The sequence below is a fragment of the Dipodomys spectabilis genome, unplaced genomic scaffold, assembly GCF_019054845.1.
Source record: "Dipodomys spectabilis isolate Male_0828 unplaced genomic scaffold, ASM1905484v1 ptg000008l, whole genome shotgun sequence".
Classification (NCBI taxonomy): Eukaryota; Metazoa; Chordata; class Mammalia; order Rodentia; family Heteromyidae; genus Dipodomys; species Dipodomys spectabilis.
In genome coordinates this window covers 1,539,506-1,556,027 of record NW_024870685.1, presented here as the reverse complement: position 1 = coordinate 1,556,027, position 16,522 = coordinate 1,539,506, and the positions used below count along the sequence as shown (strand labels likewise).

Below are 16,522 nucleotides of genomic sequence, written 5' to 3'. Positions count from 1 at the left end.
TTAATACATTAATACGTGTAAGTGAAGTGAAAGACAGTGATCAGAAACTTATGCTGCCTCCAATTCTCAGCTGGCTACACACTGTGTTGATTCTGCTGTACCAGGCCCACAATTGTCTTCCTCAGAGCAGTGGCCCTGCTGGGGTTGGTGATGTGAGCTATGTGGACAGGGGGGAGGCCACAGGGGAAGCTCAACTGGGGCTGGGGGCAGTGGGGAGAGGATGGGAGGCCCTGGCAGAGGCTGTGAAGGGAGGAAGGAGATCGTAGGCCAGCAGCTCAGGCAGCAGCAACCCCAAAGGCAGCTGGGTTCTGGGTAGTGTCTGTGAGGTGCGGAATTTGAGGTGGATCCCCTGAGGCCTGTTTGCTTGGTGAGGAGAGGAAGGAGTCTCAAGTCCCACCCAAACAAACAATGAGAAATGAGACAACCAATGGCTACAGAATTTCAAGAACACAGGCAGGGACTTATAGGTAAACTCTGGGGGCAAGGAGGGCAGCAGAGCTGGGGCTGTGATTGTCATGCATCTCTGGATGCCATTGGAAGTGAGTGAGGGCCAGCTACGCTATGGGCTAGGCCTTGCTCTCACCTTGAAGCAGGCACCAGGAATTTCCAGCACAGCCTCAGCCTGCCCCATGGAGCTGGCCTGTTGTGGGTGCTGAAGACCAGGCAGGTGCTAGGAGGCTATGCACAGCAGGGCGGAGGAAGCATGTCTAGTAGGCGCTGCTCTAGCCCAGCCAGGCCCAGGACCACTGGGGAAGTTGTGCCTCTGGATCAGGACCAGGCTTTGCTCTCCAAACAAGTAGAGTCTCTGGGGACCTGCTAGGTGGCTGCCACATGCATGTTGTGAACTTCCTTAGCATGGCCAAGGAGTCTCCATGGAGAGACACATTTGCTCCTGTGCCTCTCCCATCTTCTGGATTCCTGCTCTCCTCCTGCCTCCTGCCATGTCCAACTACAGGAGTCAACTTCTCCAAGCTGCTGAGAGGCCATCCTGGAGATGCTCACAGGGTTTTCCAGGCTGGTTCACCATGCATACAGGGCTCACAGGGTACCTTCCTCCAAGCAATGTGTACCCATTTCAGCTTGGCCACCCCTGCCTAGGGAACTATGAACTGCAATCTTACACAGAAAGCCAGGTGTACACAAGGCCATCCTGCAGTCTAAGGCATCTTTTCCTCCCTCTTGCTCAGGGACAAGAGGCCCAGGGGCAGCTATGGAGACAACTGCAACATCATGTTTGATTATCTAAAAGGAAGAGGAAGAAATCTTCATTGTCCCAGATACAGCTGCCCCTGGGGTTCTCTGTGTACAGTGGTCTTGTGCTGAGATAAGGATCCCGAAAGACCACCAAGGACCCAGTTCCCATGTGAGCACATGAGACTCATTTATTGCAAGCTGGAGCCTGGACTCATAACTGTCTCCATTGCAGTGGATCAGAGTTGAGAGCCCCAATCCTTCAGTTAACAGGGTTTTTATTGGGTATAGGTTTGAGGTAAGGGAGTTCCTACCTTGGCAGTTACATGATTAGTTGATATTTAGTGACTGAATCTTGTAACAATCTTATTGGCTAACATGTGCAGGCTAAGCAGTAAGCAGCAAACTGTTAACTAGCTATCTTAAGAAACATCTGTAGCTTTAGGTACCTTCCTGTCATCCGCTGATGGCTATTGCTAGGGGAGTTACGGGCAGAACGTTATTGGGACATTTCAAAGTTTTTCCAGGAACTTGAGTTCTAAATTTCTGTAAAAGTCTTTACAATGGGTACTTTCAGTAAAGATCTTCACCATGCATACTTTCGGTAAAGGCCTTCAAAATGGAATCTAAGTCCACAATTCCTGTACTTTGGCTAAGGCCTCTTACAAGGGGTGTGTGTGTGTGTGTGTGTGTGTGTGTGTGTGTGTGTGTGTGTGTGTGTGTGTGTGTGTGTTTGGTTTGAGAGAGTCAGACACAACTAAGTTTTGGGGTAAAACACTTCTTCCCTTCAGCATTGAGTTTTGGTATCTAGTGGTTGTCCCCCCTCCCCAATTCTGAGTTCTAAAGTTGTTGTTCTAAATACTTTTATCCTTTGATCTTCTTGATATTCAGATTTCGAAGGTCTGCTTGTGAACTTCCACATTTGCTTCATGAAGGTGGTGCCTTTCTTCTAACTTTCTTCTAACTTTTAACCTTTTCTCTCTTTAAATGCAGTTTGTGCTGTTAGTGGTTTTAATTAGCCAAGACTGTTGTGTCCCAGGCTGTGACTATTAATTCTGAGATTAGTTTAAGCCAATATGATACTATCCTTTTAGTCTATCTAGTGAAAGAAGTTCAGCATATTTATTGAAATAATTTCCTGGTTGTAAATAGAAGCACAAGCATCCAATAGTATAAATATACAATCAGTTGTTTTTAGTAAATTGTACACCAGTGTAATGAAAAAAATCTTTTTAGTAAAGTGAGTATATGGAATGGGAAAAAGTCAAATATTATAAAACTTAAAAATTGATCAAATACCAAAAGAAAAAGAAAGACACTGATTGGGAATGAAGTACACATGTAAGTGTTAATAAATAAATGAAATGTTTGAGATTCGTAACCACATAGAAAATACATAAGAAAATAAAGACGAAAGTCACTGAGATCCCATCTTATACTCCAGAGTAGCTATCACCACTCAAATAAGTAAACTGCTGGAGAGGTTGAAATAAATCAGGAACTGTATTTGGTTTTGTGGCATTGTAAACTAGTGCAACCCATATGGAGATCATAATGGAAGTTTACACAATACCATAAAGACATATATGTTGATGAACTTTATCACAACTGGATACATATTGAAGGAATATAAATCAACATGAACATCCATGTTCACGGATAGCAACCAAGCAACCATTTAATTCTGATTTAATTTTAATTATTTCCGTTTACTAGATTTGGGTTTGTCTTGCTGCTCTTTTTCAAGGAGGCTCAGATGTCTCATTAAATTGTGGTTTCAGATATCTCCAATTTATTAATGTAGGTATTCAGAATACTGCCTTTGCTGTCTCCCAGAGGAGCTGGTAGTTTTTTTTTTTCGTCATGGGGCTTGAACTCTGGGCCTGGGTGCTGTTTCTCAGCTCTTCAGCTCAAGGCTAGCGCTCTACCACTTGAGCCACAGTGCCACTTCCGAGCTGGTAGTTTTTGTGCTCATTTTTGTTGAATATCATGAACCCTTGAATTTCTTTTCTAATGTCTTCCATGGCTCACTGTTGGTTCAACAGTGTGTTTTTCAGTCTCCATGAGTTACAAGACATTCTTTGGTGGGTTTTGGTGTTGAGTTCTAACTTTATTCCCTTGTGGTATGAGAGAATGCAAGGTATAACTTCAATGTTTCTGAATTTGGACAAGTTTGCTTTGTGACCTAAAATGTGGTCTATTTTGGAAAATGTTCCATGTGCTGCTGAGAAGAACATGTATTCTGATACTGCTGAGTGAAATATTCAGTAGATGTCTGTTAAATCTAGTTATCTATGCAGTTGTTTAGGTCTGCGGTTTCTCTGTTAGTTTTTGCCCAGTAGATCTATGTAGTAGGGACAGTGCTGTGTTAAAATCCCCAACAATTAATGTCTTTGGATCTATATGAGATTTGAGAGAAAGTAGTGTTTCTGGGATAAATTTGGGTGCTTCGTTGTTTGGCGAATAGATATTTAGAATTGTAATATCCACCTGAATAGGATATGTAGTATGTAGCGACCTTTTATATCTGTTCTAATCAATTTTAATTTGAAGTCTATTTTATCTGATACTAGTATTGCAACTCCTGCCTGTTTACCAGGGGCGTTTGCTTGGTAGATTTTGTTCCAGCCTTTCACATTCAAACTGTGTTTGTTTTTGGGGGGAAGTTGTGACTCCTGTAGGCAGCAGATAGAAGGATCTTGCTTTTTAATCCAACTAGACAGTCTGTGTCGCTTAATTGGAGAGTTAAGGCCGTTAATGTTAAGAGATAGGACTGAGAGTTATTTGGGAGTTCTTGCCATTTTATACACCTTCTTGGGGGCTGCGATAACGGAGGTTCTTCCTATGGTTCTTGGATTCTCAGTTTGGGTGCTGTTTCTTGGCCTTTATTGTGGTCTTGTTGGTTTTCTATGTGTAGGACATCTTTAAGAATCTTTTGTAGGGCTTGTTTGGTGGAGATATATTATTTCCATTTTTCTTTGCTATGGAAGTTTTTTTATTTGACGTTCAGTAATGAAGGAGAGTTTAGCTGGGTACAGTATTCTTGGCTGATAGTTGTTTGTCTTTACACCATGGCATACATCATTCGAGGCTCTTCTTTCTTTAATTGTCTCTGCTGATAAATCTGAGATGATTCTAATTGGTTTCCCTTTATAGGTCATTGGTCTGTCCTCTTTGACAGCTTTAAGGATATTTTCCTTGGTTTGAATTGATCCTGTGCAGATTTTAATGTGATGGTGGGATGTCCTATTCTGGTCTGGTCTATTTGGTGTTCTAAAAGCTTCTTGTATCTGAATAGGCCTATCTTTTTGCATGTTTGAGAAGTTTTCTGCTAGGATCCTGTGAAACAAATTTCCTAGACCATTAACTTCTGTCTCTAGGTGTTCCTCTACACCCATTATCCTCAAATTAGGCCTCCTGATGGTGTCTTCCAAGTGTTGAATAGATCTATCATATTTCTTGGTTTTGTCTTGGATAGTTGTATATTCTTTCTCTATAATATCTAGGCTGTATTCAATCCCCGAGATTCGATCTTCTGCATGGTCTAACCTACTGCCAAGACTTTCTACTTTGTTTTTTTATTTCTTTTTCTTCTAGTTGGTCGGCTTTGATGGCCTCAAATTCTTTGTTGGAGCTTTGTTTTAGATCTTGCATGAACTTCTTTAATTCCTTAATTTGGTGTTCAGTGTTTATTCTCAAATCACTTACTTGATTGGTTATGGTTTCCTTGGACGCCATTTCCTTCTGTTATGTTCCATTCAGCATTCCATTTGTAGTCTCCCTGATTTCTTTCAGCTTTCTGTTTATGGATTCCATGAATGCCTCCATTGATCTTTGTCTATTCTCATCGGGTTTTCTGTTTCTGTATTTCTCTTTGATTAGCTTCCTCATGTTCATGGATTTTCTGTAGTTCTTTTTGAGTATTCTCAGCCTGTTCACGCCATTCCTGACTTTCTCTTTGTCTGTTCTCAGCCAGCTCACGCAATTCCTATCTATGTCTTTGACTGATCTCAACCTGTTTATGCAATTCCTTTATTTCTCTTTCAGTGTTCTCAATCTGCTCACAAAATTCCTGTATCAATTTTTGAGTAGCTTCCTCAGGCTCATGAGTCTCCTGTATTGATCTTTGGTATATCTCCTCTCTCTACCTATCATGCTCACACTGATACCTTTGCAAATTTTCACTCTTTTCATTTACCCTGTTTATCTGTAGTGTTTGTAGAGCTTTTTGGGAATGTCCTCTGGATTATTCATTATCTGTTCTGTCCCCTGATTGACATGAGTGGGAGCTGAGATCCCCGCACTTGCTATTTTTATTGAGTTTTTCTGGCTTGTTCTTCCCATTTGGGATGAGTGTTACACCAGTTTTGTGCTCGAACACTATTTTAAGGTAAGCATCAACCAAAGTCTGTAGTTACACAGTCAAAAGTCTGCAGATACAATCTAGTTCAAGAGATAGAATCTACTCAACATCAAACAAATATGTCTTAGTGGCCAAAGATCAGTAAAGGAGAATTTGGCAACCAGAAATTATTAGGTTTAGGGAGAATGTGGGGAAAAATAGGATTAGTGGAATGTGGGAAGGTGAGGGAGACTGGAATTAACCAAGTTCTGATCTCAAATAGGAAAATGGTTTGGACAGAATGAAAGCAGATAGAGAAAAAAGAAAAAGAAAAAAATAATAAGAGAAAAAAGAAGAAAACGAAAAAAAGAGACAAAAAATGGGAAAACAAGAATTTACAATTAAAATGTGAAACGCTTAAAAACTGCAAGTTTGAAGAACTAATATTCAGAGAAGAATGGGGATGGGATGAGAGGAGGGGAGGGGCCAAAAGGAGACATGAAAAACTAGAAAAATAAAAAAAAATTTAAAATATTATATGGGGGGCTGGGAAGGTGGCTCAGTGGTAGAGCGCTTGCCTTGCATGCTCAAGGCCCTGGGTTCAATTCCTCAACAGCACATAAGCAAAAAGAAAAAACTGGAAGTCACGCTGTGGCTCTTGCCTTGAGCTGAAGAGCTGAGGGACAGCGCACAGGCCCAGTGTTCAGGCCCCACGACCGGACCCAAAAACAATAAAAAAAATAAAAATAAAATATTATATGGGTATAAATAGGTAATACTGCTATTAACGAGTTTAAGTCTAAGGTTTTGAGTTGAGTAATAAATGTCTGGATTAAGTGTGTACACGTTGGGGGACAAGATCTAATAATTGGCAACAGTGTATCTGAAGATGAGCAGAACAGCAATTAAGTCACACAGAAAAGAATGAAAGAGAAGAATAGAAAAGAATGAGAAAAGAAAAAGATAAAAAAATGATCAAAATGTCAGTAGAGATTTTAAAAAAACATACACACATAAACACCTAAAATTAAATTTATACCAGGAAGAAAAGAAAAAATAATAGAAAAAAATTTTTAAAAATTAGAAATTTAAAAAATATTTAAAAATAAGGTACAAAAAAAGAAAGTTCTTTGTTTTTTTTTTTTTTTTTTTTGGGGGGGGGCGATGGGAAGATTCTGTATCTCCCTTTTGTTCATAACCAGTCTCTTGGTGTAGTGTCTGGTCTGCTTGTGGTGTTTGGTTTTCCTGTGGCTTGATTTGTTACTTAAGTCAGTTTGTTTGGGCAAGCAGAAAAATGCTCTGCTTTCCCCAGGATTTTGTGATCCTCCTCCCAGGCTAGTTCAATGGGATATAGATCTGCTTTGAGTATCACAAAACAGGGAGATGGCTGTTATGTCTTGTTTGGAGATGCTGTGATGAGGCTAGGTTCTGTGTAGAGTTGAGGCCTTTCAGCAAACAGTAGCTTTTCCCTGAGGGGCTAGCTTCTGAGACACTCACAGAGCCCAGCCTGGAGCCAGTCTCAGGGTTTATGTTTAATGAATTTCAATTGATTGTCAAGACTGCTGTAGGGAGGGGCAGCCTCTGGCTCTGTTTATGCAGTAAAGAGAGCAACTCCTGGGGACAGATTTTCCTCTGCCTGTGGTGGGTGACTGTTTCTTGTGTGGAGTTGAGCCTGGCAGGTCTGGGCAGGTTCCTGTGACCTGCTAAATGACTCTCTGTTTTTCTCTCAAGGCCTTAGTTGGCGCTAGCAGCTCAGCTGGGCTTTTGTCAGTATCAAAGATGGAGATCTCCGGTAGTAGGGTGGGGGATGAGTGGCCTTCCCTCCTCTGCTCCCTGAGAAGGAGTGAGGACATCAGGCTTCTACTAACACCGCCGGAGTGTTGGTTCCAGGGTCATCTCTGGTCTGCAATCTGCAGGGTCAGTTCTTGCTGGTGTTGAGTAGAATCCGCTTACCTGCTGCATCTGACATTTTTGTCCGGGACTGTGTTGCAGGTATGGCAGCTATGGCCCCTGCCGTGTTGGTGGCAGTAGGCAAGTACTCAGATCTGTCTCGTTGCCTGGATTTTCTCTCTCTGGCCACACTCTCTGTACAGTGATGGCATACTTGGTGTAATTCTCTGGCCTAGGACTGTTCACTGGAACACTAAAACTGCTTTCTATGCAAGAGCTTGTTTCACCTCCATCTTCTCCTCCACCATCTTAGTTCTTCACATTCTTAGATATGTTTTAACATCGATGTATCCAATGACTGAAAGACCCCCGGTGATCTGGGCGCCTTTCAATCTGAAGAGACCCTCTCCCAAGGAACAGCGAGACCACTTGTGCGGATGCAATCAGCAAGAGGTTTATTCAGGCATGCCCAGGCTCCCAGATACACACGACCTCAAGATCCACAAGGTTTGGGTGGGTGGCTGGGAACCTGCTTTTACACGGGTACCCGGGGCGACAAAGTCTATCGGGAGACTTGCGCGCCGGGGCACATGAAAGCATGCCTTTTTATGGACAGCTGGAAGCAGGGTAACAGAAGCGAGATGCCTGGTTACAGGTGGTTACAGGGTGTTGATTGGCTAATTTTGAGTCAGGCGAGCGGGTTAGGCAAGGTCAGTGGAGCTTAGCTGACATGTCTGTACTTGCCCCACAGGGGGTTGACTCAGTGGAGCTTGTTGACATGTCTGTACTTGCCCCACAGGGGGTTGACTCAGTGGAGCTTGTTGTTAATGGCCTGGCCACAACATTCTGCCTCACCCTCTTTTGTTTTTTTTTTTTTTTTACATAGTTTCGCAGGGCAGGGACAGCACAGCACTTTTTCTGGGGTATCTAGTGGGCTAGCATTAACTGGGGTCTTTCATTCCCCCATTTTCTTTTGTCTGAAAGAAATCCTTCATTCAACCGGGGTTTCCTCTGCTGTTTTAAGTTGATGGTATTGTTGTGTTAGCACCAGGGCCTGTACTACTGATAGGCGATCTTTTACAAATTGTATCAAGCGGTTTATAATGCAAGGGCCTAAGGTAAGAATTAGCATTAGTAGTATCAGTGGCCCCATCAGGGAGGATAATAGGGTAGTGAACCATGGGGACTTGTTCCATAATCCTTCGTACCAGCTTTGTTGGGATGTCAATTCTCGCTGCCTTTTGTCTAATCTTTCTTTAAGTTTATCTAGGGTCTTGATTACCACTCCTGTTTTGTTAGCATAAAAACAACATTCTTCCTTTAAGGCTGCACATAGGCCCCCTTCCTTAAGAAAGAGCAAATCCAACCCCCTTCGATTTTGAAGGACTACCTCGGCTAAAGAGCTTACGGAGTCAGTTAGTGTCCGGACGGACTTTTCTAGGGCTTTTAGGTCATTATTCATAGCCTGTTGGAGGAGCATGTACTGATCTGCCTTCATCAGGGCTGTGGTTCCTGTTGTGATTCCGGCCAATATTCCTCCAAGACCTAAGAGAACAGCTAAGGTAATGGTTACAGGTTCTCTTTTGTTCCTGTGTATAGGGTCCTCAAAATACCGTAGGACAAAGTCATCAGGATGGTAGGTGATACGGGGCCAAACTTGTACAAGTACACAATAATCCTGGCTTCGGTTAAAGACAGCTGCTGACACACATGGGGTGAGGCCGGTGTTACAAGCCCAATAAAGTCCATCCTGGGGAACCAAGTAATAGGACCCAGTAGGGACTGTCTGAGTTAAATTGCATAGGATTTTGTGGGATGAAGGAACGTTACCTAAACATACTCCACTGCCTGACACTTCTGGAAGGGTCAGCTGATGGCTGGGCAAGGAATTACAAATGGTAGGAGGGCTGGTGTGGTTAGTAAAATTAATATTTACAGCAATGCCTTCATAGTAAGGAAGGCTAGGGGCTAGACAAAGCCAACAGTTGTCAGTGCGGTTGGGGTCGGAATGGTTTAGGGTGGCATAAGCCCCTTTAACCAGGTTAATGAGCCTATCTTCTGTCCCAAATAAGGTCGGGGCGGCTGTGGAGGCCAACGGGGGATAAGAAGGAATTGCGGGGGCAATGGAAGTCCTAGTGGGGTTTTTGATGGCGGGGGCAATGGAAGTCCTAGTGGGGTTTTTGATGGCGGGGGCCCTGTGGTCTGACAAGATTGGGTTGGACCCGATGGGTAATACAGGGGTCGTATCTCTTCGTAACTTAATTTGAAATATTACCCCTAGGTCTAGTCCGCCTAAATACCATCTCAGTCCCCACTGCCTGCCGCTCATCCATAAGGAAGGGAGTAAGACTTTACCTTTATCCATAAAGGAAATTTTTAGGGGCATACAGGTGGCATTGGTCTCACATGAAGTGGCCCAGGGGTGCCCTTTTTTAACATTGATTAAATCCTCGGAGGAGCTAGGTATCCAGTACGCATCTCCCGTTGTTTCACAACCCCATGAGGCACAATAGTAAGTATCTACAGATCCACATCTGTTGATAGTAGCTCGGGACCTACCGTCCTGAGGACAGACATAGAAATCCTGTTCGGCTAGTTGTTTTCGTTTGTGATGTGAACAGCAGCCGACATCATCACGGGTTGAAAGCGAAAGATCGGGGCAGCCTGAGGGAATGTTAGTAGAATAGGAATCAGGTATATCCCAGCCTCCTGAAGTTACTCCGGCCACTAATTGGCAAACATCAGGAGTAAGGTCCGGCCACCAAGTTCCCCAGGGATGGTCCCCAGAGCTAATCTGCCAAATTGTATCTGCAGTACCAGATATGATCTGCCAAGTTTGTTGTATGGGCTGATGTGGGTTGGGAGAAGTGAGGCACAATTGAGATAGCAAAAGACAAAAGAGGGGAATCATGTTCGAGTAAATCTTATCTTCAGGGGGTTTTGAGTGCGCTGTATTTTCCAGGCTGGGGTCTCTGAGGTTTCCTCCGGGGCCCGGGCCGCCTTGACGTGGGACGCGTGGATCCAGGCGGCGATTCCGTCTACCTTTACAGCCGTAGGAGTGGTGAGGAGGATGATGTACGGGCCTTTCCACCGGGGTTCCAAATTCTTTGTCTGGTGACGGCGGACCCACACGGAATCTCCTATCTGGAAGCGATGAGGCACGACGGGGTGGCTCTGGTGATCTTGGTATATTGCCACCAGAGGTTTCCAGACTTCCCGCTGGACGATCTGGAGTGCCTGTAAGTGAGCTTGCAAAGAGGGGCTATTAGCAAAGTCAGAGATGTTTGGGTCAAAGAAGTTAACAGCAGGTGGGGGGGCTCCATACAGAATTTCAAAAGGGGTGAGGCCATGGGGGCCTGAGGTATTGCGGGCGCGATAAAGGGCTAGGGGTAGGAGGAACACCCAGTCCTTCATGCCAGTTGCAAGCGTTAATTTAGTTAAAGTCTCCTTAATTGTTCTATTCATTCTTTCTACCTGTCCTGAACTCTGGGGTCTGTAAGCACAATGTAATTTCCAATCAATCCCCAGCAGTTTGGCCACCAGCTGACTTACCTGGGAGACGAACGCGGGCCCATTGACAGTCCCTAGTACCTGTGGCATACCGTACCGGGGAAAAATTTCCTCCATTAGTTTCTTGGTTACCACTCTGGAGGTTTCTTGTTTGGTAGGGAAGGCTTCCACCCAGCCTGAAAATGTGTCCACGAACACTAGGAGGTACTTGTATCCATACATTCCAGGTTTTATTTCTGTGAAGTCGATCTCCCAGTGGGTCCCCGGTCGTTGTCCCCGTACCCGCACTCCTAGTCCTACCTTAGTCTTTCCGGCGCTGACACGTGCACATATTGTGCACTGATCTGTCACCAATTGTAAACTGTCCTCTTTTCCCAGGAGATACCTTAGTCCCTCTTCTCGATCAAGGAGGGTCTTCATTTTTCGGTTGCTGAGATGGGTTAATTTGTCGAGGCGGTCTATCATCTGGTGAGTCCACTTTCTTGGCCAAACTATTTTTTCATTATAAGACCAAATTTCATTTTCGGGGTTAAAGGTGGCCCCCATTTTCTTTAGGTCGTTCATGTCCTCTGGGCTGTAAGGGAGTGGACTGAGTCTTTTTGTCTGGGGCTTAGTCGCTACTGGAAGGACCGGGGTTTTTAGAGTCCCTCTTAGCGCTGCTTCTCGGGCCGCTTTATCAGCCAGTCGATTGCCTCTTGCTTCCGGGGTCTGTCCTTTTTGGTGTCCCGGACAATGCATAATGCTCAGTTTTTGGGGCAGGAACAAGGCCTCAAGCAGGCCCAAGATTTCAGGCTTGTTTTTAACTTCCTTGCCCTCTGAGGTCAGTAAGCCCCGCCTGCGATAGATCTCACCATGTACATGAGCGGTGGCGAAGGCATAGCGACTATGGCCTTTAGCCATCATGAGTGCGTGGGTTAGGGCGATCAGCTCGGCGCGCTGTGCTGATGTTCCAGGCGGAAGTTCCTCGGCCCAAACTACCTCAGTTTCGGTGGTAACAGCGGCTCCGGCCTTCCGCTCCCCATTGTCCAAGAAGCTGCTCCCATCTGTGTACCAGGTGAAATCGGCATCTCGGAGAGGCTGGTCGGTCAAGTCGGGTCTAGTTCCATGTACTTCGGCCAGGATCTGCAAGCAGTCATGGGGTTCCGCCTCCCCCGGTTGTGGTAGCAGGGTGGCTGGGCTTAAAGTCACTATAGGCCCGAACTGTATTCTGTCTTTATCTAGAAGCATGGCTTGGTAGTGTGTCATGCGGGCATTAGAAAGCCAGCGGTCTGGTGGTTGTTTGACCAGGGCCTCTATGGCATGTGGGGCCAGAATAATAAGCGGCTGTCCCAGTGTGAGTTTACCCGAGTCTTTTACCAGAACTGCAATCGCTGCTACCATCCGCAAGCATGGGGGCCAACCGGAAGCAACCGGATCCAGCTTTTTGGAAAGATAAGCCACAGGGCGTCTCCAGGGTCCCAGCTTCTGGGTCAGGATTCCTTTTGCGTACCCTTGTCTCTCATCTACGAATAGCTCAAAAGGTTTGGTTAAGTCTGGCAACCCTAAGGCCGGGGAGTGTAAAAGGGCCTCCTTGATGTTTTGGAAGGCCTTTTGTTGAGTCTCTCCCCAGGCGAACAGCGTCCCTGGTTTTGTCAGCGGGTACAGAGGGGCGGCCATCTCCGCAAAGCCGGGGATCCATAGACGGCAAAATCCAGCTGTACCCAGAAACTCCCGCAGTTGTTTTGGACTCTGGGGTGGGGCAATATTCATAATTGCCCGTTTGCGAGACTCAGTCAGCCATCTCTGCCCATCCTTGATCTGGTATCCTAAATATGTGACCTGCTTCTGGCAAATTTGCGCCTTTTTTGCGGAGGCCCTGTATCCTATGGTACCCAGGGCCTGCAAGAGGTCTTCAGTCCCTGATATACAGTCCTCCTGCGTCTGGGCTGCCAGTAACAGATCATCTACATACTGGAGCAATATTAAGGTTGGATGTTGAATTCTAAAGTCGGCTAGGTCCCGATGTAACGCCTCATCAAATAGTGTAGGGCTGTTTTTAAATCCCTGGGGTAACCTAGTCCAAGTCAATTGCCCTAATACTCCCAATTCTGGATCTTTCCATTCGAAGGCAAAAATGAGCTGACTACTAGGGTGGATCCGCAAACAAAAAAAACGCGTCCTTTAGATCCAGAACGGTGTACCAGACGTGAGTAGGGGGCAGTCCACTTAGTAGGTTGTATGGATTAGGGACCGTGGGGTGGATGTCCTCGACCCGCTTATTGACTTCTCTCAAGTCCTGTACTGGTCTATAGTCTTGAGTTCCCGGCTTTTTGACTGGGAGGAGCGGGGTATTCCAAGGAGACTGGCAGGGAGTTAGTATTCCTTGGTCTAGCAGTCGCTTTATGTGAGGGCGAATTCCCCGGTGGGCTTCTTGGGACAACGGGTATTGCTTTATGGATATAGGCGAGGCAGCAGCTTTTAGTAGAATAACTAAAGGAGCCTGGTGGACGGCTAAGCCCATACCTCCCGTCTCAGCCCAAGCTTGTGGGAATTTTTGCACCCAGGGGTGTATATACGGGTCTTCTTTGCTCTTTTCTTGTTCATACAACCTGTACTCATCCTCTATCCCGAGAGTTAGTACGTGCAATGACTGTCCTTTGGGTCCAGTAATGTGTGCCCCAGTTTCTTCAAAATGAATTTGTGCCCTCAGTTTAGTAAGCAAGTCTCTTCCCAGTAGGGGATAGGGGCAGTCGGGAACATGCAAGAAAGTATGCGTCACCTTACCGGTAGCCAACTGTACCTTACGGTCGGTGGTCCATCGGTACCCGCTTCCCTCCAGTGGCTCCTTGGACCCAGGCTGATCGGTTACTCAGAGGTCCGGAGGTTGTGGTCAGCACCGAGTGTTGGGCCCCCGTGTCCACCAGGAAGGTGACGGGTTGCCCCCCAACTTCCAGAGTTATCCTAGGCTTGGGGGGGGCTCCTGGCCTGGACCCCCCTAGTCGTCTAAGGTGAGCAGGGATGTCTGAGGTCTTGGTCTTTGAGGTCTCCTGGGATTCTTTGGGCAGTCTCTCGCCCAATGCCCCTTTTCTTTACAGTATGCACATTGATCTTTTTCTATTTGGGTACCTCGGCGGTCTCCCTTCTGTCTATCCTGTTTCTGTCCTGTCACTATGGTGGCCAGTAACTTACTCATTTCTTTAGTTCTTTTACGGTCACGTGCACTCTCCCTTTCTTCTGCTTCCTTTCTAACCCTTTCCTCCTTCTCTTCTGGAGTTTCTCTTTTATTATAAATACGTTCGGCTTCCTTGAGCAAGTCGTGTAGGGATAGTGTCTGGAGATTTTCCTGCCTTTCTAATTTCTTTCTGATATCTGGAGCTGACTGCCAAATGAAAGACATGGCGACATTTGTAGCCTGTCCCGCATCCTCAGGGTCATAAGGAGTGTAAATGCAGTACGCCTCCTTAAGACGTTCAAGGAAAGCCAAGGGCGATTCTTCTCCTTTCTGAACTATCTGCTTAACCTGAGCCAAATTGGTGGGACGCCGAGCGGCCCCATGGAGACCCGCTAATAGCAACTGGCGATAAAGGCGTAGGTGGTTCCTACCTTCAGGTGTATTGAAGTCCCAGTTTGGCTGTTCCAAGGGAAAAGCAGCATTTATCTCATTGGGTAGTTGAGTGGGACGCCCATTTTCTCCGGGGACGTTTTTCCTTGCTTCGAGAAAAACGCGTTGTTTTTCCTCAGTAGTCAGCAGTACCTGTAATAGCTGTTGGCAATCATCCCAAGTGGGTTGATGAGTTACCAAGATAGATTCAATTAAAGAAGTTAATTTGGAGGGATCTTGGCTAAAAGGAGGATTATTATTTTTCCAGTTATACAAGTCGGAGGCTGAGAAAGGCCAGTACTGTAGCTGCCCACCCAACCCCGCGCGCAAGGGGAAGGCTCGAGAGGTGGTGGCAGAGTCTGTGGCCTGCTCTCGGCGTTCTCGGAGCCGGCCAGCTATTGGGGATGGTGCGGGGTCGGCGGGTGGTTGAGGAGCGGCAGCTTCCGCTCCCGGAGGTTGGGGAGCGGCCCCTTGATAGGGTGGCGGATCCTCGGTCAGTAAGTCCAGCAGGACGTCTTCCCCCGGTGGTAAAACCTTCGGGGCAGTAGGCCTGTCCTTTTCTGGAGCCTGCTTTTTATTTTCTAAAGGAACAAGGGCTGGGTAAAGTGAAGTATGTGGAGGGGGATGGGGAGTTGGGGAAGGAAGGAGTGGGAGAGAAAGCTGGGGGGCAGATGGGATGGTTAAGGGGGTAGGGACTTTGAGGTTTAGGGCGAATAAAAACGGCTTAATCCAAGGGGGAGGGTCTAAAACAAGAGCCTCCCAGGTAACAATATAAGGGACCTGGTCCGGGTGTCCATGTGGTCCCGGGTCCATTATTTTGGCCTTAACCTGCAAAACAATAGTCAAGTTAAAGGTTCCTTCTCGTGGCCAATCAACATTGAAGGTGGGCCATTCTGATGAACAGAAGGTCGTCCATTTTCTCTTCCGGATTTCTACCGAAAGATTGCTGGCTGTGACTTGAACATCCTTCCAGTGCTGTAAAGTAAGGCTAAGGGGGGTTGTGACAGTTTGTCCCATAGTGAATCTCAAAGCAGACACAAACAAAATAAAACAAACACAGACTGCACTTATTTTTCGCTGCGCGGTTTCGGCAGCAAACCGAAAGTAGAAATCAAATGGAGACTGTGTTGAGAGTCCGGATCTCTCGTCTCCCAAATGAATCACGTGTCCAAAAGGACCGGGTTCCAGAAAACAAATGGGCCACTTTTTCAGACCCCAAACCCCTCCAGGACATCTCCTGGGGGCTGCGGTTGGGAGTACGAGCCTGTCAGCTCCTCCTCGGGTCCGCCAAAGTCAAACGAGCACGGCCGACTCACAGAATCGCAAGCGCACAGTAATTGACAACACAACTTAACTACAGACAACACACAGACGCTGGCCAGCTTACCTCCCAGAAATGGGTCGGTGGTCCCTGGGTAGGGGGGGGGGTCTCGATCCCGGACGAGCCCCCAGATGTAAGAGCCCCGGTGATCTGGGCGCCTTTCAATCTGAAGAGACCCTCTCCCAAGGAACAGCGAGACCACTTGTGCGGATGCAATCAGCAAGAGGTTTATTCAGGCATGCCCAGGCTCCCAGATACACACGACCTCAAGATCCACAAGGTTTGGGTGGGTGGCTGGGAACCTGCTTTTACACGGGTACCCGGGGCGACAAAGTCTATCGGGAGACTTGCGCGCCGGGGCACATGAAAGCATGCCTTTTTATGGACAGCTGGAAGCAGGGTAACAGAAGCGAGATGCCTGGTTACAGGTGGTTACAGGGTGTTGATTGGCTAATTTTGAGTCAGGCGAGCGGGTTAGGCAAGGTCAGTGGAGCTTAGCTGACATGTCTGTACTTGCCCCACAGGGGGTTGACTCAGTGGAGCTTGTTGACATGTCTGTACTTGCCCCACAGGGGGTTGACTCAGTGGAGCTTGTTGTTAACGGCCTGGCCACAACATTCTGACTCACCCTCTTTTGTTTTTTTTTTTTTTTACATAGTTTCGCAGGGCAGGGACAGCACAGCACTTT

At 46.4% G+C, this 16,522-nt stretch overlaps 1 protein-coding gene across 1 annotated transcript; it reads right to left on the bottom strand.

Annotated features, from left to right (window-relative positions):
- Positions 1-10,330: 10,330 nt before the first annotated feature.
- LOC122124682 lies at positions 10,331-15,530 on the bottom strand. Its single transcript, XM_042699386.1, is given in 4 exon segments — positions 10,331-13,084; positions 13,086-13,730; positions 13,732-13,886; positions 13,889-15,530. Coding segments are annotated over 4 exon segments (5,196 nt in total).
- Between the last annotated feature and the right edge of the window lie 992 nt (positions 15,531-16,522).